This window comes from Cervus elaphus, chromosome 20 (assembly GCF_910594005.1).
Source record: "Cervus elaphus chromosome 20, mCerEla1.1, whole genome shotgun sequence".
In the NCBI taxonomy this organism is placed as follows: Eukaryota; Metazoa; Chordata; class Mammalia; order Artiodactyla; family Cervidae; genus Cervus; species Cervus elaphus.
This window is the reverse complement of record NC_057834.1, coordinates 52,726,658-52,750,910: the sequence shown is the minus strand read 5'-3', so window position 1 is coordinate 52,750,910 and position 24,253 is coordinate 52,726,658. Positions and strand designations below refer to the sequence as shown.

The 24,253-nt window shown below is 38.5% G+C and overlaps 1 protein-coding gene and 1 pseudogene across 1 annotated transcript; one reads left to right on the top strand and one right to left on the bottom strand.

The window, feature by feature from the left end:
* Positions 1-10,635: 10,635 nt before the first annotated feature.
* On the bottom strand, positions 10,636-23,700 carry BCAS2 (BCAS2 pre-mRNA processing factor). Its single transcript, XM_043877256.1, has 7 exons — positions 23,531-23,700; positions 23,332-23,424; positions 20,593-20,663; positions 17,915-18,076; positions 12,561-12,611; positions 11,966-12,046; positions 10,636-10,945 (listed from the first exon to the last, which is right to left on the bottom strand). The coding sequence occupies exons 1-7, from the start codon at positions 23,621-23,623 to the stop codon at positions 10,819-10,821; spliced, it is 678 nt and encodes a 225-aa protein (XP_043733191.1). The 5' UTR covers positions 23,624-23,700; the 3' UTR covers positions 10,636-10,818.
* LOC122677295 lies at positions 14,196-14,641 on the top strand (annotated as a pseudogene).
* Positions 23,701-24,253: the final 553 nt, after the last annotated feature.

Genomic DNA, 24,253 nt, shown 5'->3' with positions numbered 1-24,253 from the left:
TCCAAAAGTGTCACCCCAGCTCCAGAGCTCCCAGTAGGGATTGATCGAAGTCTTTATTGCAACAGTTCAACTTCTTTTCCTGTCCAATACTTCTTTCACTCTCTCACAGGTGTGGATCCCAGGAATACTCTGTAATAAACTTCTTGCATGCTAATCTCCATCTTGGACTTTTTTCCTGGTGAACCACACTGCAACATCCAAGATAACTATATTTTCACTCAACTTTTCATCTACGCTAACTGAAGAAAGTTTTTGAACCCAGATTTTGATTTGAGCAGTTTTCCTCAATAATGTTGACATCTGTAGTCTAGAACACCAAGAACTACCTTCTATAAAACCTGTAATACCTATGATCACATACCTTTTTTGGCAATGTACATCAGTTCAGTTTAGGAAGAGAGTATAGCTACAAACAGCTAAGCATAAATAATAAACACCAATCAAAAGGAAATATTGAGTTTGTTGTAACCATGGCTTGGCAGAACATACGCTTGGCTAATGGAGCACATTGTTGGGTGCCTTGTATAGTAATATTCTTGCAAGTCACAGGTGACCTGCAGAGGTAGTCCATAGCTGAAGATTTTACAGAATGCTATTTCAGGTCACATAGAAATTGCAACACCATTTGATTTCTTTTTTTTGCAGTTGTCCAAAATATCTTACTTTTATGTATTTTGCGCTTAGCACTACTTAAAAAAAAAATCACCAACAATTATACTGCCAGATGGCTCTCAGCTAGACACATTACTGTCGTTCAATTTAAAAGCATCAAGAAAACAGTTCAGAAATTTAAAACTTGGAGTAAAAATGGGCAACAAAAGATTGTCATTCTAAAATTGGTGGTAAAGTGGTTAGCATTGTTAGAAAGATTGCCTCAATGTGTCCACACCATCAAAGTGCCTGTGAAACGTATCTTGCTAAGACAATGACTGGTCTGGCAGCTTTTGGTTCTTTTGGCCACTCTGCATAGCTGTGGGACCCTAGTTACCTGACAAGGGATTGAACCCAGGCCCACGGCAGTGAAAACTCAGAGTCCTAATCACTGGACTGCCAGGGAATTCTTGGCCTGTCAGTGTTTGAAGGAAAGAAGTGGTATGGACAGGGGATGGAGAGATTGGCCATCTATAATGCTGATGGGCTACAGACACTTTTTTGTCCTTAAGATGCCTTGTTTTTAAAAATGTCTTTTTCTAAACAATATTAATAGATGTAGTTTAGAAACAAGTAACATTCAATGCTCACTGAAATTATCAAGTTTTTAATACTGAAGTAAATAGGCTTACATTGCACTCTTTGTAATACATACAAATTCAGTAAAGGGAAACATCTATTGAAAATGCTGGGTCTGCAATTGACATATTGCCAAAAATAAATTATATCCTGTGCTGTAATTATGTATTCAGCAATAATGAATACTAGGAGAAAATAGCAAAGTAGTAATTATACCAATTACAATTGATTAGTTGGTATTAACATTTAAAAATGTGCTCATTTTATTATACCATTTTATTCTTATGCCACAGGAGGACTCATGTATGAAGATATCTTGTTCCTCTTTAAAGTCCCTTTTTATAGTTGATTAAATTCAGTGAACTTGGAAGAATACTGGGAATTTGTATTACCCATGATGAAATTTTACTTAGTTACGCCTACAACTTTCATTGTTTGATGTTACCATGATTTCTAATTTTCTCATCTGTTTCTCCTGCGCTTTTGGAATACTACCATTGCATTTTTTAATCAATAAATTGCTATAAATAACAAAATAACACAAAAGAACTGTAATAAATAGAGTGTATCAGTATCCACTACTGTTAATTTTTTGTTAGAAATTGACCTTAAAGGTGGCAAAGTAATTCTGTTCTGTATAAAGTAGAACTCTGCTTCTTTGCAGATCTATAAAGTATGCATTTGACTGTTTAGCAGAACAAGGTCATAATCCAGGAGTTGTCTTTATAGTTTTTAACCCTGAAGTAAATAGATTTACCTTGTACTCTTTATAATACATACAAATTCAGTAAAGGGAAACATCTATTGAAAATGCTGGGTCTGCAATTGACATATTGCTATCATCAATAGCAATTAGTGATGAGCATCTTTTCATGTGCCTACTGGCCAGCTGCATGTCTTTGGAGAAGTTTCTGTCAAGGACATACTTCATAGTTTTAACATTGAAAGTGAAGTCTTGAAATTAAATTTAACCTCTGGAAAAAAACAGAAGGATCCTTCAATATGTGAAACATCAGAGTAAGTTAATTATCTCCATTTTCTCAAGTCATAAAAAGGAGAGCAGACAGGTATTATGAATTGCTGCATAAATAATTTACTTAACTTTTTATGACCTTGTGCCCTCTATGGTCAGACAAAAATACTACAAGAAATAAGCAGTTTCTCAAATTAAGAGAGCATAACAGAATGTGGATTGAAGGAAAGACCTTCAAACTTAGCGAAAAGTACAAGATGTAACATAAGGCAAAGAATATTTAAGCATGGCTAGAGAGATGTTCTTAGGGCCAATTTTAGTGAGTGGTTAAGATTTAATTACGTATGAGTGCTCTCATGGCGCTAGTGGTAAAGAACACGCCTGCCAATGCAGGAGACACCAGAGATGTGGGTTGGATCCCTGGGTCAGGAAGATCCTGTGGAGGAGGGCATGGCAATCCACTCCGGTATTCCTGCCTGGTAAATTCCATGGACAGAGGAGCCTAGCAGGCTACAGTCCCTGGGGTTGCAAAGAGTCAGAAACGATTGAGCACACACAAGAATACTAGAGTGGGTTGCCATGCCCTCCTCCAGGGGATCTTCCTGACCCAGGGATCCCATGTCTCTGGATCTTCCTGACCCAGGAGAACCCATGTCTCTGGTGTCTCCTGCACTGGTAGGCAGATTCTTTACCACTGCACCACCTGGGAAACCCAAGATTTAATTACAGCTATAGCAAAAGCCTAACATATATGGCCATTAACAGAATTCAATTTAACAAAGTTATTTCCTAAGCTGTACATACATCTTTCCTTTGAAAGAGTTTGTTTGTACAGTATGGAGGATAAAAGGAAGACTGAGGGGAAATGAAGGTGAGACTTTCCCGCTAAGGTACAGTTGATTTACAATGTGGTGTCCATCTCTGCTATACAGCAAAGTGACCTAGCTATACACATACATATTGATACATTCTTTTTAATATTCTTTTCCATTACAGCTTATCACAGTATATTGAATATAGCTCCCTGTGTTATATATTAGGATCTTGTTATTCATGCATTCTAAATGTAATCATTTGCATCTACCAACCCCAAACTCTCAGTGCATCCCACCCCCTTCCCTCCTCTCTTTTGACAAAAGTTTGTTCTCTACGTCCATGTGTCTGTTTCTGTTTTGTAGATAGGTTCATTTGTGCTATATTCTAGATTTCACATATAAGTGATATCATATGGTATTTTTCTATTTCTGATTTGCTTCACTTAGTATAATGATCTCTAGTTGTACCCATGTTGCTGCAAATGACATTATTTTGTTCTTCTTCTTTTAAAATAATACCTATTTATTTCTCTGCATCAAGTCTTAGTTATCCTTTTTTCAGAGCTCGGGCTCCAGACTGTGTGGACTCAGTAGGTGTTTACTATTATCGATGACCCTCTTTTTGATGAACCTCTGTGCTGTTTTCCATAGTGGCTGCATCAACTTACATTCCCACCAACAGTGTAAAGAGGGTTCCCTTTTCTCCACACTTTTTCCAGCATTAGTTATTTGTAGACTTTTTAACGATGGCCATTCTGACCAGTGTGAGCTGGTACTGCATCATAGTTTTGATTTGCATTTCTCTAATAATTAGTGATGCTGAGCATCTTTTCTTTTTTTTTTTGCTGAGCATCTTTTCATGTGCCTGTTGGCCATCTGCATGTCTTCTTTGGAGAAATATGTTAAGATCTTCTGCCCATTTTTCGATTGGGTTTTTTTTTGTTGTTGTTCAATTGTATGGGCTGTTTTATATTTCAGCGATGAAGCCTCTGTCCGTTGCATCATTTGCAAATATTTTCTCCCATTCTGTAGGTTGTCTTTTCATTTTCTTTAATGGTTTCCTTTGCTGTGCAAAAGCTTGTAAGTTTGATTATGTCCCATTTGTTTAATTTTGTTTTTATTTCTATTACCCTGGGAGACTGAGCTAAGAAAACATTGGTATGATTTATGTCAGAAGATGTTTTACCTATGCTCTCTTCTAGGTGATTTATGGTGTCATGTCTTATGCTTAAGTCTTTTTTTTTTTTTTTTTTTTTATGCTTAAGTCTTTAAGTGAGTTTATTTTTGTGCATAGTGTGAGGGTGTGTTGTAACTTCACTGATTTACATGCAGCTGTCCAACTTTCCCAGCACCACTTGCCGAAGAGACTGTCTTTTTTCCCATTTGATATTCTTGCTTCCTTCGTTGAAGATTAATTGACCATAGGTGTGTTTCTGGGCTCTCTATTCTGTTCCAATGATCCATATGTCTGTTTTTGTACCAACACCACACTGTTTTGACTACTACAACTTTGTAGTTTCGTTGTATTGTCTGAAGTCTGGGAGAGTTTTCCCTCCTCTTTTTTTTCCCCCTCCAGGATTGCCCTGGCAATTCTGAGTCTTTTATGGCTCCATGTAAATTTTTGGATTATTCTATTTCTGTGAAAAATGTCATGGGTAACTTGATACGGATAGCATTAAATCTGTGAAGCTGAGCTTTTCACTGTCCTGAATTATGTAATCTTAAACTCTATATCCAAATCACTTGAACAAAAACTTTTAACATCTAGAGAAAGAAAATCTCATATTGGGGGTATGAACACCCTTCCTTCTCCTCTTGTATTTAAAGCATTTCTTTTCACTTACTGAGATATAATAGTACATCTGCATTACCATCCATGTCATTGCTAGCTCTGCAGAGTGAGATTATACACTCGCATGAACAAGATTTGGTTGTAACAAATGATGATGCCCATTTTAAAGGCATTTTTACCTGTAGCAAATTTTATATAAATTAATATTTTGAGCATACTTCTTTCTATTCTCAATTGGTTTGACATTCTCTTGTAGTCAATTTTTAACTGATGGTGCAAAATCAACTTTGGGAAAGCCAAAGTATAACCAAAGGTAACTCAAAACATTGCAGTTGACAGTAACGTCAGTCACTGTGCAGTAAAACCCCATTTTAATAAATATGAATTGCTATGTTGTAGCCAAATCTTATTAAAGTGAAAATTTCCTGCTACTGTACACAGACTATTTAATCATTTAAGTAAAATAAGTACTAAGCATATCATTCACATCATATCTGCCCAGAATTCTCCTTTTTCCTTGTCTGTATACCACCATTTCTTCTAATGTAGCTTGACAGTAATTTATGGTGTGATATTAGATATGTCATCACTATTCAGGTGTAAGATTCCTGGTTGGTAAAAAATTAAGAGCAGGACTTGTACCAACAAGGACCTACTGTATAGCACAGGAAGCTATACTCAACATTTTGTAGTAACTTATAAGGGAAAACAATTTGAAAAAGAACATATGTATTCAGTTATATATACATATATATACAATTGAATCACTGTGCTTTACACTTGAAACTAACATGAGACTGCAAATCAACTGTACATTTAAGGAAAGAGCATGACTGGCAAGTTGTAAACATTACTCAGGTCCTATTTCACTGAACACAACCCAGTCACACAGCATACCTGAATGATGTGATAGGAAACTGGAAAATCAGTTTTTAATTGAGCAGCTGTGTGCCCAGCTAAAACTTCTTTATAGGAGAGGATAACACATACCAGAGAGACAAGTTATCCCTCCTACAGTAAGTCACTGAGAGAGGAAACTGAGTTTACCCCTTTCGGTTTTCATTCCAATCCCAAAAAAAGGCAATGCCAAAGAATGTTTAAACTACCACACAATTGCACCCATTTCACGCGCCAGCAAAGTAATGCTGAAAATTCTCCAAGCTAGACTTCAACAGTACGTTAACCAGTGGGAGGAGAGTAGAGGTGAGGGAAAAAAAACAACAAAAAACAGTACGCGAACTGAGAACTTCCAGATGTTCAAGCTGGATTTAGAAAAGGCAGAGGAACCAGAGATCAAATTGCCAACATCCACTGGATCATAGAAAGAGCAACAGAATTAAAAAAAAAAAAATCTACTTCTGCTTCATTGACTACACTAAAGCCTTTGACTATGTGGATCACAACAAACTGGAAAATTCTTCAAGAGGTGGGAATACCAGACCACCTTACTTGCCTCCTGAGAAATCTGTATTCAGGTCAAGAAGCAACAGTTAGAACTGGACATGGAAGAATGGACTGGTCCCAAATGGGAGAAAGTGTATGTCAAGGCTGTATATTGTCACCCTGTTTATTTAACTTATATGCAGAGTACATCATGAGAAATGCCAGGCCGGCTGAAGCACAAGCTGGAATCAAGATTGCTGGGAGAAATATCAATAACCTCAGATATGTAGATGACACCACCTTTATCGGAGAAAGCGAAGAGGAACTAAAAAGCCTCTTGATGAAAGTGAAAGAGGAGAGTGAAAAAGTTGGCTTAAAACTCAGCATTCAAAAACTAAGATCATGGCATGCCCAGCACTTCATGGCAAATAGATAGGGAAACAATGTAAATAGTGACAGATTTTATTTTCTCGGGCTCCAAAAACATTGCAGATGGTGACTGCAGCCATGAAATTAAGACACTTGCTCCTTGGAAGAAAAGCTATGACCAACCTAGACAGCATATTAAAAAGCAGAGACATTACTTTATTGACAAAGGTCCGTATAGTCAAAAGCTATGGTTTTTCCAGTAGTCATGTATGGATGTGAGAGCTGGACCATAAAGAAAGCTGAGCACCAAAGAATTGATGCCTTTGAACTGTGGTGCTGGAGAAGACTCTTGAGAGACCCTTGTACCACAAACCAGTCAGTCCTAAAGGAAATCAGTCCTGAATATTCATTAGAAGGACTGATGCTGAAACTGAAGCTCCAATATTTTGGCCACCTGATTCGAAGAACCAACTCATTGGAAAAGGCCCTGATACTGGGAAAGATTGAAGGCAGGAGAAGGGGACACAGAGGATGAGATGGTTGGATGGCATCATTGACTCGGTGGAGCAAGCTCCGGGAATTGGTGCTAGACAGGGAAGCCTGGCATGTTGCAGTGTGTGGAGTCACAGAGTCGGACACAACTGAGCAACTGAACTAGTCTTCAGAAGTAGGACACAGCAGAACACTTCCAGTAGGTCAAGGAGGGGGAGAAGAGGAATTTCATCAGGACATTGAGCAAGTCAAGTCTAAGTTAGAAATGTGTGCCAGCTCACCTGGGCATCCTGCTCCTCGAGGTATAAAGCTGGTACCATGGTAGTGGGCATATTTGTGATAGCTCTCTAAATGCTTGTCTCGAGTCACACCATTCCAACCTGAACTGGCTACCCTCTATAGAGTGTACAGATATAATCCCGGGATCTTTTCATCCATCTCCTTGGAAGCGTCCCTCTACCCTTCCCCTGTGTTAGATCAGAAGGGTTTATCTTCCAGTAGCTCCTTATGATGCTCAGGAAGTAAATGTTTTTAAGATCTCATTTGACTGAAAATGTCTTTATTCTGTTTATTCTTAACTGATAATTTGACCGCCTGACGAGGCTTAGATTGTAAGCTTTTTCTAAGAATTCTGAAGGTATGGCTCCATTTTTTCCTTTCTAGTTTCCAGAAATGATGTTGAATGAGCTGGAAGATATTTTGACTGATTTATTTTTAAATATGTAACAGATCTCCCCTCCCTGCGATCTTGCAGGACAGGCTTTGTTGTCATTATATCATAATCATAAACTTACCTCTGCAATCCAGAAGGTAAAGAAAACATAGAACCCAAGGAATTGCAACAAAAGCACAAAGATTACAGGAGACTGTGAGCAGATGGGGGTAGAGGGTGCTCTCCTGAGCTACAGAAGAAATGGTCTGGGAGTCAAATTTTTCAGTTGTCCACAGTCAGCAATGGTGATCTTCCTGCTGGTCTCGCTATTATTACTGGACCCAAAATACTCCGTGGCTTCCACAATATTCATACGCTTTTCTTTTTTTTTAAATTAATTTGGCTGTGCCAGGTCTTAGTTACAGCACTCAGGATCTTCCATCTTTGTTATGGTGTGTGGAACGGGCATGTGGGATCTAGTTCCCTGATCAGAGAACCTGGGCCTCCTGAATTGGGAGTGCAGAGTCTTAGCCACTGGACCACTGGTGAAGTCCCTTACTCTCTTTTCACCTTGCCAAAAATCATGCGCTTCCCATCCAACCATTCAGTCTTGGCAGTGCAGAAGAAAACTGGAGATGATGGACTTATTAAAAAATTATGCAGTTCAGCTGAGGTTGAATCTGGGGAGAAGGGAGAGAAAGAATGAAGGAGAAAGGAACTTGATGTGACAGAACAGTCATGTCTACCAGGGGAGGGATCTTTCTTGCATTATGAACCCCTTTGGGAATCTGATGCAAATTATACTCTACTAAAAATGCATACACACATATAAAACAGGATGTGAAGCAGTTCATGGAAACCTTGAAACTATTTATAGATCTTGAGCCAGTTAAAAATAGTATATAACCTTTCAGGTATTTGCCCATATGATAGAAAGTCACTTCCTTTTGTATATAAATTCCTAAGTAAATTTAGAAAAGTTAGAAGTGGAAATGGAGAGGGTGGGAGAAGGATGTTGTTTCCAGAAAACTAGAACATAGAAAAATCCTAAATCATACAAGTACTTTTCCCTTTGAATATGGCTAACTTTGAAAAGTATACTATCAACCCATGGTGCTCAGTCATGTTTGACTGAGTTATGTTCAACACATCATAAAATTTAAAAAAAAATTGTTGAAATTAAAATGCAATTAATTCCCCTTCCCATCATAAAGACATACATAGCAAGCTTTATCTTCAACAATTTTAACATGCTACTGAACTTTTCCTAGGGTTTGGGCTATTGTGATGCATTTTAGATGCTGATTCTAATCTTTAAAGATTTTTAAACTTCACCACTGTACTTTTTTTTTGGACATGTTTTCTAAGTACTTCATACATTTCTCTATTGTCCTCTAATTAAGCAGTCAACAGCTCAAGACCACTGGGCTTCTGACTGAAGCTAAAGACTTGCCAGTTTCAACAAATATCATATATTCATTTTCCAGTCACTTTTAAGAGCAACGTATGAAAATATTCAACACATTATATACATACTGCTATATAAAAGATGAGTAAAGCTGATGGTATAAGCTCTACCTAGTAATACTGAATATTTGATAGATAACAAATCAAACACCATACTATTATAGAGAAAAAGTATGAGTGTATAAACACAAACATTTTGATTTAAAAAAAGTGATATACAAATTACAGACTTAGCTTTAAAACCACTGACCCTTAATATTGCCAATTATACCCCACCCCCAAAAAAAGCACTATACCTTCTGTAGAGTCAAAGCTATTGTTTTTCCAGTAGTCATGTATAGATGCAAGAGTTGAACCATAAAGAAGGCTGAGTCCTAAAAATTGATGCTTTTGAACTGTGGTGCTGGAGGACTCTTAAGAGTCCCTTGGAGAGCAAGATCAAACCAGTCAATCCTAAAGGAAATCAACCCTGAATATTCATTGGAAGGACTGATGCTGAAGCTCCCAATACTTTGGCCACCTGATGTGAAGAGGTGACTCACTGGAAAAGACCCTGATGTTGGGGACGATTGAGGGCAGAAGAGGGCAGCAGAGGATGAGACAGCTGGATGGGATCACCGACTCAATGAACATGAGTTTGAGAAAATCCCAGGAGATGGTAAAGGACAGGGAAGCCTGGTATGCTAGTCTATAGGGTCACAAAGAGTTGGACGTGACTTAGTGACCGAACAACAAAAAGCACTATTAATGTAACAGGTACGACAAGTTCTAGGTTTTAATGCTAAACATCTTTTAACTTTTTTCTGGTGGGAGTTCATCTCAGTAATTTGTAAAAGGTCTCTATACAGGCAGACTATGTATCCTTTGATACGTTGCAAATATTTTTTTCTGAATTGGTTAGGAATCTTTTATAATTTAATTCTTTACAAGTGGAGGGATAAGAACACAACTATGGTGCTAACTACTGGTTTCAAAACCTTGATAACACTTTCTAGCTAAAAAAACTTTAGCAAATTACTCCATCAGAACCTGTCAGTTTGTATATGAGAAGAATATGTAATTCCATAGGCTTTTGTGAGGATCCATTTTTTTTTCTTAACTCATGTAAGTTTAGTTAATCTAAAGTGCTTAGAACAGTGCTCAGCACATACTAAGCTTTATGTAACTGATGCTTGCAGTGATGATGATCACAGATAACATAATGGAGCCACTGTATTAGTCTTATTTGGTAATTAAAAATTTGTTTAGAACTACCTCTTTATTTGAAATACTTATATTAATAAATCAAAATTTCCAACTTCTTGTGCATGTTGAAAACTTTCAGTAAGGATCTCTTGGGTACAAAATACGGTCCCAGTGACTCAAAATTTATTTTATGAACATTATTCTAAAGCCATACTAATCTTGGAAGTCTAAATTTCTTTTTTTAATAGCAAAAACACAAAACAAAACAAACCACCACCATGTTGAAGTTTTTTATTTTGCTAAAATGTACAAACAGAATACAACTATCCACATTTTACGGTTTCTAAACATATAACCACTGATGGCTTCCAAAAGATGCTGATGTTCTTCATAGTTAAGATGCTTGATGTTCTGTGAAAGCCCAACGTACCTTCCACTCTACCCACCAAGCCAGTCTACTTCAGAAGTCCTGCCGTATGTTTTCTTTGTTTGCCTCTCCGTGTTGCTGCTTCATTTGAAAGAGCTCATTTTCTAATTGTACAATAGTCCTTTCAATCTCATAATTCTTACTGACCAGGGATACCCAGCTAGAAAAGAAAACAGACGGGAAAATTACCTAAAGCGAAATTTCTCTTACAAGATGTTTATAGTATACACAAAACTATACACATTTATCGTACACACATTTTTAACCAGTATATACATTTTTAACCATAATACTAACCTTCACTTTTAGCTTTACATTTTCAAAAGCTGAGGCACAATTAGGGGGAAAAGTGAGTAAAGGGTATGTATACAGGACCGCTCTGTACTACTTCTTAAACTGCATGTGAACCTACAATTATCTCAAAATAAAACGTTGAAAAAAAGAACAAATTAGAAAGAGCTGAAGAGATATGAGAGAGTGATTGAAGTTAGTATTTAATTCGGTTAGAAAAGGATAGAAAATAAGGCAAAGGCAATAGTTAAAAATGAAGAAATTTCTACAGCTGCTAAGACAGAATTCCACAGATTCAAAGAATCTTCCCCTTCTCTCAGAAAAAAATCTCTAGGACAAATGAACACACATGTACATGCAGAAGATTATATCAATCTGAAGAAGAGTGTGGAAAGATGCAGTAATAGACTGATAACATGGGGTACTCAGAAGATGAGGGGAAGGTGGAATAAGGACAATGGTGTGGGTAATGGAGGCAGAGAGATTAGGGAAAGAGCAAGTCAAAAAAGAAAAGAAACGATTAAAAAAATGACTATATTCAGAGATTTGTATAAATTTATTTGAATATATGAAGAACAATGTTGAGGAAACAAAATATATAAACAAGGGGGGAAAACTCCTGAGATATACACAAATGATCAAGAAAGTAAGGAATTCCCCTCCCGTAAGAGTTTAAAAAAGCAGTGGTTCAATTTTTTGTTTGTAACTCTAACTTCCTTTCAAGCTCATACTTCAGAAACAGGCAGAAGCAGTGAAGACTGGGATTCCGGAAAAGCATTTCTTTGATACTTGTGGCACTCTATTTGAATACTGTTTGAATCATATTGTTGAATCCTGATCTTAACACATGCCAAACAATTTAAAAGGTGATGGAATTACAGATACTCACGTTGACTCCATTTCTCTTAATTTAGATCCAGCTGTGAGTTGCATGTTCTTTCGTTGCCAGTTTAAGTCTTGAATATGTTTCCTGTAAAAAAAAAAAAAAGATATTTATACAGCCCACCTAACTCTAACATAAGATTAAAATCAACAGAAAAGTCTATAATTAACATGTCTTTAACTGCTTAAGAATGGACAGGCCCTCCTTTCCTGTGCTTTTCCTTCTCTCTGACAGCTTTCGTTCAGTTTTGGTGAGTATTCTTTCAGATACTTTCCTGTATGTATATATACATACAGAGGTTAGGGTGTGTGTGTGTGTTTAATATAAATCATATTATACGTACTATTCTACTACTTTTTCCTTCTAAAAGTATCATTTCAATAATTGCAAACTGCAAATGACCCCAGAGAGATGTTTTCAGATCTCACGTCTATTTCTTTTCAACTCAGGTAGGGCAAACCCAACACTAAACACTGGACAGAGTGGATCATCAATTATTTACTCTCATATGACTATAGTCCAGTGGTTCCTTTTTCTTCTCATTGTATTTACTAAGGATTCACCTAAACTTCATTCTAAAATAGAAAGAAAAACAATTTACCTTAACTTCTGAAGCTCTTTCTGTGCGTGCTCAATCATATGAACTAGATTTCTAAAAAAGAAAATCAGATTAATGTACATTAAAATCAAATAGTGCTAACTGAAAGTATACTGTCTAGTTGACACAAGGTCAAGTTTTTTTGCTAAAAATAAGCCAGTATTTTTTGAGTTCCCTGTGCCAGACATCACGTTAGACACACTACAATACTAACCTAATTCTCACAAGAGTTCTATGAGGTAGACATCATTATCCCCATTTCACAGGTTAGGACACTGTATTCAGATTAAGTAACTTGGTCAAGGTAACAAACATGATTAAGTCTCAGAGGTGAATTCAGGTCTTATAAACTCTTGAACCCAAGCTGTTTACTAGAATTATGCTTTTGTTACTTGTATCACATCTTAGGGAATATCTCACGAGTGCACTCATTTTACCACTCATGAGTACACCTCCTTTTATCTCTATTTCTTCACCTACATTTAGTATGTCACTCTCTCCTCCTGTCTACTGCTAACCAGAGAGAAGAAAAGAACTGTTGTGGAAGGCTGCAGATTCAGATTCCAGTCCAAATCAGCTCTAACCAGCAGAGGGGAGAAGTTGAGTTATACAAAGTTCCCTGCAATTATCATTAGAGAAATGGTTCAAGGGTAGAGTTCAATTTCTCTCTTTTCTTAAACTACAGCTTTACTAAGATATAATTCACATACCCTATCAATTTCCTCTTAAGGCAGGAGAGTCCATTTCAACCATACTGCCTCTATTATGCTCTGGCTCTAGATCCAGTATTATTTTCGGGCTTTGTGACTCAAATTTCCTGCTTCTCTTCTGAGTAAATTCTCCTATCTCTACCAACTGATTTTCAAAAACTAACTCTAATTCTATACAAATTTGGTCTCCAAACAGTGGTGCCTCTCCAGGCTTTCTTTCAGCTCATCCCACTTTGACAATTATTCCACCCTGAAGACAATAAAGGTTAGTACTCTATTCCTGACCTCTGACCGTTAATAGGGAACTTTTCTTTGAATCACCTCTTTCTGAAAGCCCAGCTTATTTGTTGTCTTCTCCCTTCTTCTAGCTTCCCTCTTAAACACACAGGTCCCTCCTCAAGTATTAAGAATGCTGAAACTGACCACATCATACCATGGGAATCAGAAGACTTGGGGTCTAGTCTCAGCTCTGCCCTAAATAGCTATGCTTCCTTGGATGAGTCATTCGATATCACAAGGGCTAAATCTGTTTATCTGTAAAATTAGGGGCTGACCTTGAAGGTTTCCCTTCAGTTTCAAGTAAAGAATTCTCTCCTTATTAGAAACATCCATTGGGTTTGGAGGAGACAAAATAATGGGCAAAAGAAAGACCGACACTAGAAAGTGTTATGCAATTAAATGGAAAACAAGTGACGCGCATAGTGATTTGTATAGTTACTCAAAAGATGGAGAGTACCAGAGGCAGAATTTTAATCAGGGAAGAAAAGGAAACAGATTAAAGTCATGCCTTGAATAAGCTGAATTTGGGTAGAATAGTTAAAAGGTATTTCAGGAGGAGGTAAGGCCTGAGTAAAGGCTCGGAGGCAGATTTTATGACAGTCACCAAAGAGGGGACTAGACTTTTGCTTTGAGTATCACATTAAATAGCCTGGACCTTCCTCGGTCCACGCTGCCCGCAGCCGCAGCCCATCGGCCAACCCAGCATCCGCCGCCACCGCAGCCGTGGGAGTGCAGGTGGAGACCTTCTCTCCCGCAGACGGGCGCACCTTCCCGAAGCGCGGCCAGACCTGCGTGGTGCACTACACGGGATGCTTGACGGTGGAAAGAAATTCGATTCCTCCCGGGACAGAAACAAGCCCTTTAAGTTTGTTCTGGGCAAGCAGGAGGTGATCTGAGGCTGGGAAGAAGGGGTTGCCCAGATGAGCGTGGGTCAGACAGCCGAGCTGACTATCTCCCCAGACTATGCCTATGGTGCCACTGGGCACCCAGGCATCACCCCACCCAATGCCACGCTCATCTGTGAGGTGGAACTTCTAAGACCGGGGTGACAGGAGTGGCCTCCTCCCTGAGCTCCCCATTCTTGGAGGTGCCACAGAAGGATCTGGCGCCTCCAGACGCACACAGCGAGTCTGTATTCCACTACACTCTTTGTATAAACATCTTCCCAGACTGAATGTGTCCTGTCACCGGCTTTGCTCTTCCCCTTTCTCCTCCTATGTGTGTTGACCTGAAGTATATGCCATAAACCTCAAATTACTCAGTTTGTTTTTGTTCTGGGGTGAAGATTGAGTTTTAGTCCTTTGGATCTAGGTTTCCAATTAAGTATTAGTCAAGTATTAACAACACAAGTGATGAGTTAACTTCAGACTAGGAATTGGTGTTGGGGGGGCGGGGTGCAAGAATCTTTATTTTATTGGATGGAAGTTTTATCTATTATATATTAAACGCTCTTGCTGCTGCACTGCAAAGCCATAGCAGATTCAAGGCGCTTTTGAGGGCCGAATTATTCTCCAAGTTGAGAGATGTCATCGGGTTGAATTGAAAGCCCTACCCAAAACTGCAGTGGGAAGGGGGAGAGCACTTGCCTCCACTGCCCCACCCTCACCCTCCTCGTAGACCCTCTGCCTTTTGAAAGCAGATCGTTTTCACTGAGATGTTGAACATTGCAGATGTCTGTTCCCTGAGATCTCTGAAACCTTCATGGCCTGGCCTTTGTTTTTTGCTTCCATCCTGTGGTTTTTCTAATGGATGGATATCCAGGGTTTTTGTAACTGCATAGCTATCCAAGCTCTACTTCCTAATTTTTAAGAACTTTAATAGAAAGTTAAATTGAAGATGCTGTTTGTAGACACTTAACTCCCACGAAAGCCAAGCCATCATGACAAATCCTTGAGTGTTGTCTTAAGAAAATGATGCTGGTCACCACAGCTTCAGCAACTCCTGTTTTTTGATGCTCAGCTTCCCATGCTGATCTCAGAGTTTCCTGGCTTCTCCTTGCCCTCTTTCACCCCTTTGCTGTCCTGTGTAGTGATCTGGTGAGAGAAATTGTTGCCTACTCCCCCAGCCTACCCCTATACCCTGCACTTACATGATTGCAATAAAAGTGCTTTATGCTGGCTTTTCTCAAAAAAAAAAAAAAAAAAAAAAAAGCCTGGACCTTAAGTAAAGAATAATTATTAAAGCTTTACAGCTTTAATTATGAAAGCAATGTTCAATCTGCGGCATCTCTTTCCCCTCTGCCCCCCATCTGTGTTAGCCTCCATTCCTAGAATGTTCTCACTCTCCTCTAAACATCCATATTTCACCCTTTTCTGAAAACCTTGTACACTGCTGATAGGAATGTAAATTGGTGCAGCTACTATGGAAAACAGTATGAAGGTCCCTCAAAAAACTAAAAGTAAGTAAAAAAAAAAAAAGTTAAAAAAAAAAATTAAAAGTAGAACTATTAATACCAAATGATTCAGCAATTCCACTCCTGGGCATGTATCTGAAAACAAAATGAAAATTGTAATTTGAAAAGACACATGCATCCCAATGTGTGTAGCAGCACTATTTACAATAGCCAAAACATGGAAGCAACCCAAGCGCCCATCTACAGATGGCTGAATTTAAGATGTGGCACATACATACACATCAGCAATGGAATTACTACTCAGTCATACAAAGGAAGTATTGCCACATGCAGCAATGTGGATGGTGCTAGAGAATATTATGCTCAGTGAAATAAGTCAGAGACAAATACTGTATGATACCACTTATATATGGAATCTCAAAAAATAATACAAATAAAATATACACACAAAACAGAAACAGACTCACAGATATAGAAAACAAACTTGTGGTTAACAAAGGTGAGAGAAGCGGAGGAGGGACAAATTAGGGATAGGTAACAGATACAAACTATTATATGTAAAGGAGATAAGCAACAAGGGTATACTGTATGGCATTGGGAATTATACCCATCGTCTTGTAATCACCTATAATACAGTATAATCTGCAAAAATACCAGATCACTATGCCATACATCTCAAACTAACACAAAACTCAACTACACTTCAATAATCCCCACCCTCACATCTCATCCTCTTACAGTGGACCTAATCCTTAATGTCCCCTTCTCGGATCTCTACAGTTTACAGACCACAATGCCTCCATACTGCCAAAATGAACTCCTTGGTTATCTGGCCTAGAATATCTTGCCTCCTCAAGTAGATAAAGAAAGCTTCTTGAGAACAAAAATCACATTTTTCATTTTGTGAAATACATGCTGTTTTGGATTGATTTGTTCTCTTAAACTTCTTAATCGTCCTAACTCCCGTGTTCCTTTATTTGCCTTGCAATGTTCTCAATAGAGACTAAACTGTTTGTTCTGCAGTTTCTTACATTCTGGATTTTGCCCACAGATCCTTATGTGACCAAAGAAGTTTAAACATGATTCTGAAAACTTGAGAAAAGCTATTTATCATTTTGTGATTTTTGCTTTACTGTTTCAGGAATCATACTCTAACAAACGGTTTTATACAGTCATGAGAGTCAATGGCCTTAAACTGTTAATAGAAACGTGGGATTTTAGGGCTCAAAGAAGCCATGGAGATCATCCAACCACTAACTTTTACGAATTGGAAACTGAACCTTAAATACCATAGACAGCAAAACCTAAAGCTAAAGCTAGTTCTGTGGGAAAAAATAGGAGTTCAGTAGCACTCTTGTTTCTGGTGTTAATTCTCTGCTTACAATCAATTCTCATTATCTGCAGATTCCGTACAAATGAATTTGCCCATTAACTCAAATTTATTTGTAACCCCCAAATCAATCCTTGCAGAGTTCTGTGATCATTCATGGATGTGCTCAGAGCAGCAAAAAATTCAGAGTTGCTGAACATGTGCATTTCCAGCTAAAGAAGAACAAAGGGATATTCCACCTTCTTGTTTCAGGTCTCATGCAGAGATAACCAGAGGAGAGAGTTTAATTTCCAACTGTGGCAAGCTACTTAACACTTCCGAACTTTGTCTTCTCTTTTATAAAATAAATAAAATACAGAATCTGTCAGGGTGAGTTGTTATAAAGTGTGTAAGATTATCATCTATGTGAGATGTGTATATATACACACGTACGTATTTCTCCCAAATACTGAAATGGTTCAGTATTTACTAATTCAGTATTCAAGGCCACTTTAAAAAGCAGAAAGCACGACTAATGAGAGCTGACTGTAAAAGCACCGCCCCCACATTAAGGATTATAGTCTACTACCAAGCTGTTTTGTAAATCAGACCTCAGAACTTGTTACCGCAACGTTATACAATAAATGTGTTAGGTTTAGGTCCCCTTAAACAGGTGGGATGGGTTTTAAAAAAAGAGGTTTCTTACTCATTATACACTTTCCAGGCATTGCATCCATGCTGGGACATTAGTTCCAAATTCTCAATTCGGACTGCCTGATGCTCTAACTGCGCCATAGAATTGTTTACGCACTCTTGCCATGCAGTGATGTCATTTTTCTGACCGGAGGAAGGGGCTGGAAGTTCATATCTGAAATTAAACAACAATGAAATAAAACCACATATTCCTCTAACTCTTTCTCTCTACTCCCAACAGAATGCCTCGTAGGTCTACACACACTGTAAAAACAGAAGACTGGAAAAAAAAACCAACCAGAGATAACATGTAGGCCTTGCAATAATAAGAAGCCTATTTATCCTAAGAATCAATTTACAAATAAGATCTAGCATTACGATATACAGTAACAAATAACTGTTCACTTCAATGTGAAATGATACAATAAGCTAAAGTATGCATTCACATAAAGGACTGTTATATTAGCTATTAAATGTTACTAAAGAATACTTAGAATATTAAAATGTTTGTAATACATTAAGGGAAAAAATCAGGATATGAAAAACTATGCTATCATTTTGTAAAACACACCTACATCTATCCACCTTCCTACCCACATATCTACATCTCTCTAGAGAAAAAAATGGCAAAGGTATACAATGATTTTTACATTTCACACTTAAGTCTTTTCTCTATTTTTAATAATACCCAGTCCTTCAATACTGCCAATATAGCCAGCAACATACACTCTTCATAAATCCCAGCTCCTTACTGAGTTGCTACAAACTAACTTTCATTTCCATTTTCTTATTGTTATTAGATATTGTAAAAACTTCACATCATTCCTATGAAAAATTGAGGTACATGCAGCTGAGACTAAGAAGTGATAAACTATTCTCTTTTTTTAAAAAAGCAAACTTTACACATGCATCATAAATGTAGCATTTTGAGAACTTCAAATCATAACCCACAATAAGAAATATTTTACACTGTGACACAGTATACAAATACACGTAACTGAACAGAAGTTTCCAAAAACAGTACTTAACTTTACATGCAACGCGTTCTGATACTTCAAAAAAGTTCTGTGATGTCCTACTATAACTTCACAATCAACTGCTTAATGGATTATAACCTACTTATGGGTTTAAAATATGCTGTTATGAAAGAGCTACCATCGTGAAAACCTTTAGAGCAGAAGCACCTAGAAATGTGAGAACTAAAGAGTCTTAGAAGTTTTTCTGCTTTTATCATGTCAGGCCACATAGGAAATGGAGCACAAGAAAAGACAAAATCTGGTCCTTTGGTTCTATAGGCTCAAATCCCTCTTATAATCTGTATGTATGCTGAGAGGATAACCCCACTGTTCATGTGGCCCTCTCTGCTCTGCCAGATTATATACTGGTGCTCATTTCATAGTTATCTTAGAGCTGAAGGGGACCTCAGATGGTAAGCAACCCAATTCTCCATTTTAGAGAAAGTAACAAAAGAATGTTTCGGGTTTTTTCCCTGAGGAAGGAGAAACAGTTTTGTAGTAAAGTGGTACGGGAAGGGAGATAATAGAACCAAAGTCAAACTATGCAGGCACTCTGAGTTTACTAACACTGTCTGTGTAACAGTGAAGCACTACATGTCTAATCAGGAACATGTCCTTGGGAATTCTTCAACATGAACTTACTTTTCCATTCTCTTGTTATTGGATTTTAAAGAGTTTACATTTAAATGATGGTGGAAAGAACATTTTTGAACATTAACAAGATTATATAAACCACGAGTGTAACTATTATACGAAAAAACATGTATAATATAAAAGCAGACAAGTTTTTTTCCTTTTCCACATTTATTTGAACATGCTACATAAGTTATCAGTAACCTCAGATATGCAGATAACACCACATTGATGGCAGAAAGTGAAGAACTAAAGAATTCTTGATGAAAGTGAAAGAGGAGAGTGAAAAGTTAACTCAACATTCAGAAAACTAAGATCATGGAATCTGATCCCATCACTTCATGGCAAATAGATGGGGAAACAGTGACAGATTTTATTTTTGGGGGCTCCAAAATCACTATAGATGGTGACTATAGCCATGAAATTAAAAGACGCTTGCTACCTGGAAGAAAAGTTATGATCAATCTAGACAGCTTATTAAAAAGTAGAGACATTACTTTGCCAACAAAGGTCTGTCTAGTCAAAGCTATGGTTTTTCCAGTAGTCATGTATGGATGTGAGAGTTGGACCATAAAGCAAGCTGAGCACCGAAGAATTGATGCTTTTGAACTGTGGTGTTGGAGAAGACTCTTGAGAGTCCCTCGGACTGCAAGCGATTCAACCAATCCATCCTAAAGGAAATGAGTCTTGAAGATTCACTGGAAGGACTGATGTTGAACCTGAAACTCCAATACTTTGGCCACCTAATGTGAAGAACTGACTCACTGGAAAAGACCCTGATGCTGGGAAAGACTGAAGGCAGGAGGAGACGGGGATGACAGAGGATGAGATGGTTGGATGGCATCACCAACTCAATGGACACTGAGTTTGAGTAAACTCCAGGAGTTGGTGATGGACAGGGAGGCCTGGTATGCTGCAGTCCATGGGGTTGCAGAGTCAGACACAACTAATGAACTGAACTGAACTGAACTGACAGTTGTTTTACTAATAATTTAAAATTAAAGAATGATCTGAGCCCAGCTGAACCAAGAATAGGACTTACCGTTTCATACTGAGCAATTCAATTGGTTGTCGAGCAGCCAGTCTTTCAAATTCATTTCTCATTATGTCTGTCTGATATATAAATTGAAGAAAGAATTATTTCCAAAATCATATCAACGAACAAATTAAAAACCACCAAACAAATAATGGATCTAACCTTCTTAAATACTTATACTTTACTACTACCTATAATAATGGATCATCCCCCCATCATCAACTCTTCTCTGGAGTCAGTGCTCTCTAGAATGTGGAAAAGTGCACAGGCACACACCCATTTCATATGTAAAGGGGCCCCCAAAGAAAAGCTGTTTTTGTTGTTTAATCACCAAGTCATGTCTGACTCTTGTGACCTCATGGACTATAGCCCTCCAGGCTCCTCTGTCCATGTAATTTTCCAGGCAAGAATACTGGCGTGGGTTGCCATTTCCTCTAGGGGATCTTCCCGACCCAAGGATGGAACCCATGCATTGGCAGGTGGATTCCTTACCACTGAGCCACCTGAGAAGCCTCTAACAGTTTTACTATTTTCAAAAAAATTTGGTATAGTTCTACCTCTTTAGGTCAACATCCTATTTCATTTAGACTAAAGAGTAAGCTAAAAAGGTGTTCTAGAAGTCCACATTCACTGTTTAAATGCAAAACTTAATGCAAAACTGTTTAAAAGTTTTGCATTAAGTATGTCTTCTTGGAGAAAGCCTTTTCTGGACTACTGCTGAGCTTCACACGACTCTAAGAAAATATGGTTATTTAGTTTCCTGTAGAAACTAAGGCATTCTAGATAGAACCCTATGCACAGTGACAGAGTAAAAATTAACAATTAGGTAAGAAAGAAACTACAAATATACAGTACAAGCTATCTTCAGCCATGTAACCTCAGAGCCCTTACCTAATTCACGTGACAAGTGACAGATCTGAAATTTTAACTTAACTCTCTTCAAAGACTGAGACAGCACTCACAGAGCTAAGTTATAAAAGGAATTCTAGGCATAAATGGCATACATTAAGCATTCATTAAACTGGCTTAGAAGCTCTTCATACATTCAGTGATAAATATTTGGGTGCCTATTTTCTGTTTTAAGTGAAAACACAGTGGTGAAGAAGATGAAAAAGATCCCTGCTCATGGAGCATTCTCATCTCAGTTTAGACAGCTGTTCCTCAATCAAACTTTCTGAAGCAGTCACCGAGTCACTCTACATCATATTATTACTTTAATTCTCTGTATAGCTTTATCAACAATCTCATATTTTCTGATTTATCTGTCTCACACTCTAGAATGTAAACTCCTGTTCTCTAATAATTTGTGAAGAATCAATCTTCAGAAACAGTTGTTAAATGAACTAATCAAAGAGCGGTTTCAAAAGCAGTTTGAGGAGTGCTTAAGTTCTTGGGCAAATTAGCCTAAGCTCCAGTTTTCCCATCTAAAAAATTGGAATATTAAACATATATAGTTTACACAGTTTTTTTAGGACTGAGATAGTGAGCACAGTATACTATTAGCTCCCACTATAAAAAGTGCTAAATAATCAGTATACTAATTACTAAGATAGGAAGCACAGAAATAATCAGTATACTAACTATAAAGATAGGAAGCACCAGGTTATATTTAAGAGAGCTAAACACAAAACTGGCTCAAGTTTTTGTGACTGAATGCAATTATCTGAAACTTTCAGAAATCAAGCTAATAAGGACTCATTACTGTCCTTAGTTCTTAATGTGGTAACATCTATTTGGGTAACAACATTTAGAAAAAATCATGGGAAAACAAGTGTGTCAGTAGGAACATCTCTCTTCTACTTAAAATTTAACCACTATTTTTTTGAGTCCGTGATGCTATCCAACCATCTTATCCTCTACCGCCCACTTCTCCTCACCAACTCAATAGACATGAGTTTGAGTCAGTTCCGGGAGACAGTGAAGGACAGGGAGGCCTTGGCGCTGCAGTCCATGGGGTCTCAGAGTCAGACACGCCTAAGCGACTTAACAATTAGACCCTGAACAGTATTTTGGATGGGCTTCCTTGGTAGCTCAGTTGGTAAAGAATCTGCCTGCAATGCATAAGATTCGGGTTCGATTCCTGGGTTGGGAAGATTCCCTGGAGAAGGAAATGGCAACCCCACTCCACTATTCTTGCCTGGAGAATCCCATGGGCAGAGGAGTCTGGCCGGCTACATATAGCCCACGGGGTTGCAAAGTGCCGGACACGACTTAGCGACTAATCTACCACCCACAGTATTTTGGGTGCACTTCTAGGCAAAATATCTAAACGGTTTAGTATGGTTCACTTAGATATTATTTGTCTCTACAATCAACGACATACATTCAGTAAATATTTAGGCTTTGAAACAAAGGCCGCAATCCTGTGGCTCTCAGAAGCTTAGGTAATTAGGCTTTTGTGTATTTTAAAAAACAGCCTAGATCACTTGTTTTATACTTAGAGGAAGAGGATCCCTTTGAGAATTTACGCAAAAACCTATCTTGGAAAGACGTAACACTAATTTTTGCATTGTTAGGTCAGTCTGTGGAGCCCTAGGAAGTCTTGTGGGTCTCAGAACTCTGGAGGAGGCTTATCTATGCAGCTATTTTCAACTGACTGACAATACTGACAACAGGGTAAGTAGTAGTGAAGCAAGTAACACTTAAGCTGGAATTTGTAATTCACTTTTAAGTGAAAGCTTTTAAGGCAAAGGCTCTCGGTCCAAAGGGGTTCACTGTGCGCTGGGCTCAAAACATCACACTTACCTCAAAAGCAGAATAATCTGGGGCCGTCAGGTAGCTTAGATAGTTCTTCGTAGGTCGGTATCTACGAGTTTCCTCCTCCACCAACGCCGCAGCCTAAGGACGAAAAGAAGACAGGGTACGAGCAGCAAATTGTTAGGCGCTTCTTCCGGCACTATGGGCCAGCCAGCGCTGAGCCAGTTACACAAAACCCCGAACTTACCGCTTCGCGAACACCAGGCGCTTCGTAACCCTGATCAAAATACGGCAGCGCATCCACCACAACCTCCCCGGCCACCAAACCAGTGCCCGCCATCCTTAAGTTCACTGGAGCTTTCTAAGTCTACGCCGGTTCAGGTTCACTTCAATACGCCAGTGCCCGACGCTAACGTAATCACGTCACCTGCGCCCGACACTAACGTAATGACGTCACCTGTATCTGCTTTGGCGCACGCCCAGTTGTTAATTCTGAGGGCGCACCCGCTAGAAATTGCCCGGCCATTTTTGTTTTGGTCGGATATGACGTCACTTCGTGGTTTCCCAGAGTCCCCGGTACGTCTGTTTCCTGTCCTCGCTTGCTCCATCTTTTTGCCGTCGACTGGCAGCCAAGTGCGTGCGATTTGGGGCTTTCGGTTTCGACCAGGATTCGAGTATATGGAAGTGTAATCCTTTAAAATCTTTGGAGGGAACTGGCTGCAGGATTTGGCAGGGAGAAAGATACTGGGTTCCCACCTCGGCATTACTCCCCTAACCTTCCCCCTTCTTCCCTTAAACTTCTTTCCCTTTGCAGTTCCTTGCTGTGTTCCCACAGTTCTTTGTTCTCGGCGTCCTGAGAAGCTTTGCAGTGACTAAATGCAGGGAGTGGGCTCTAGTCTCCAGTTAAATTGCGAAGCTTTAGGTCTGCAGTAGGAAACGAACTTGATCTCCCCGCCCCAGGGCGAGATGG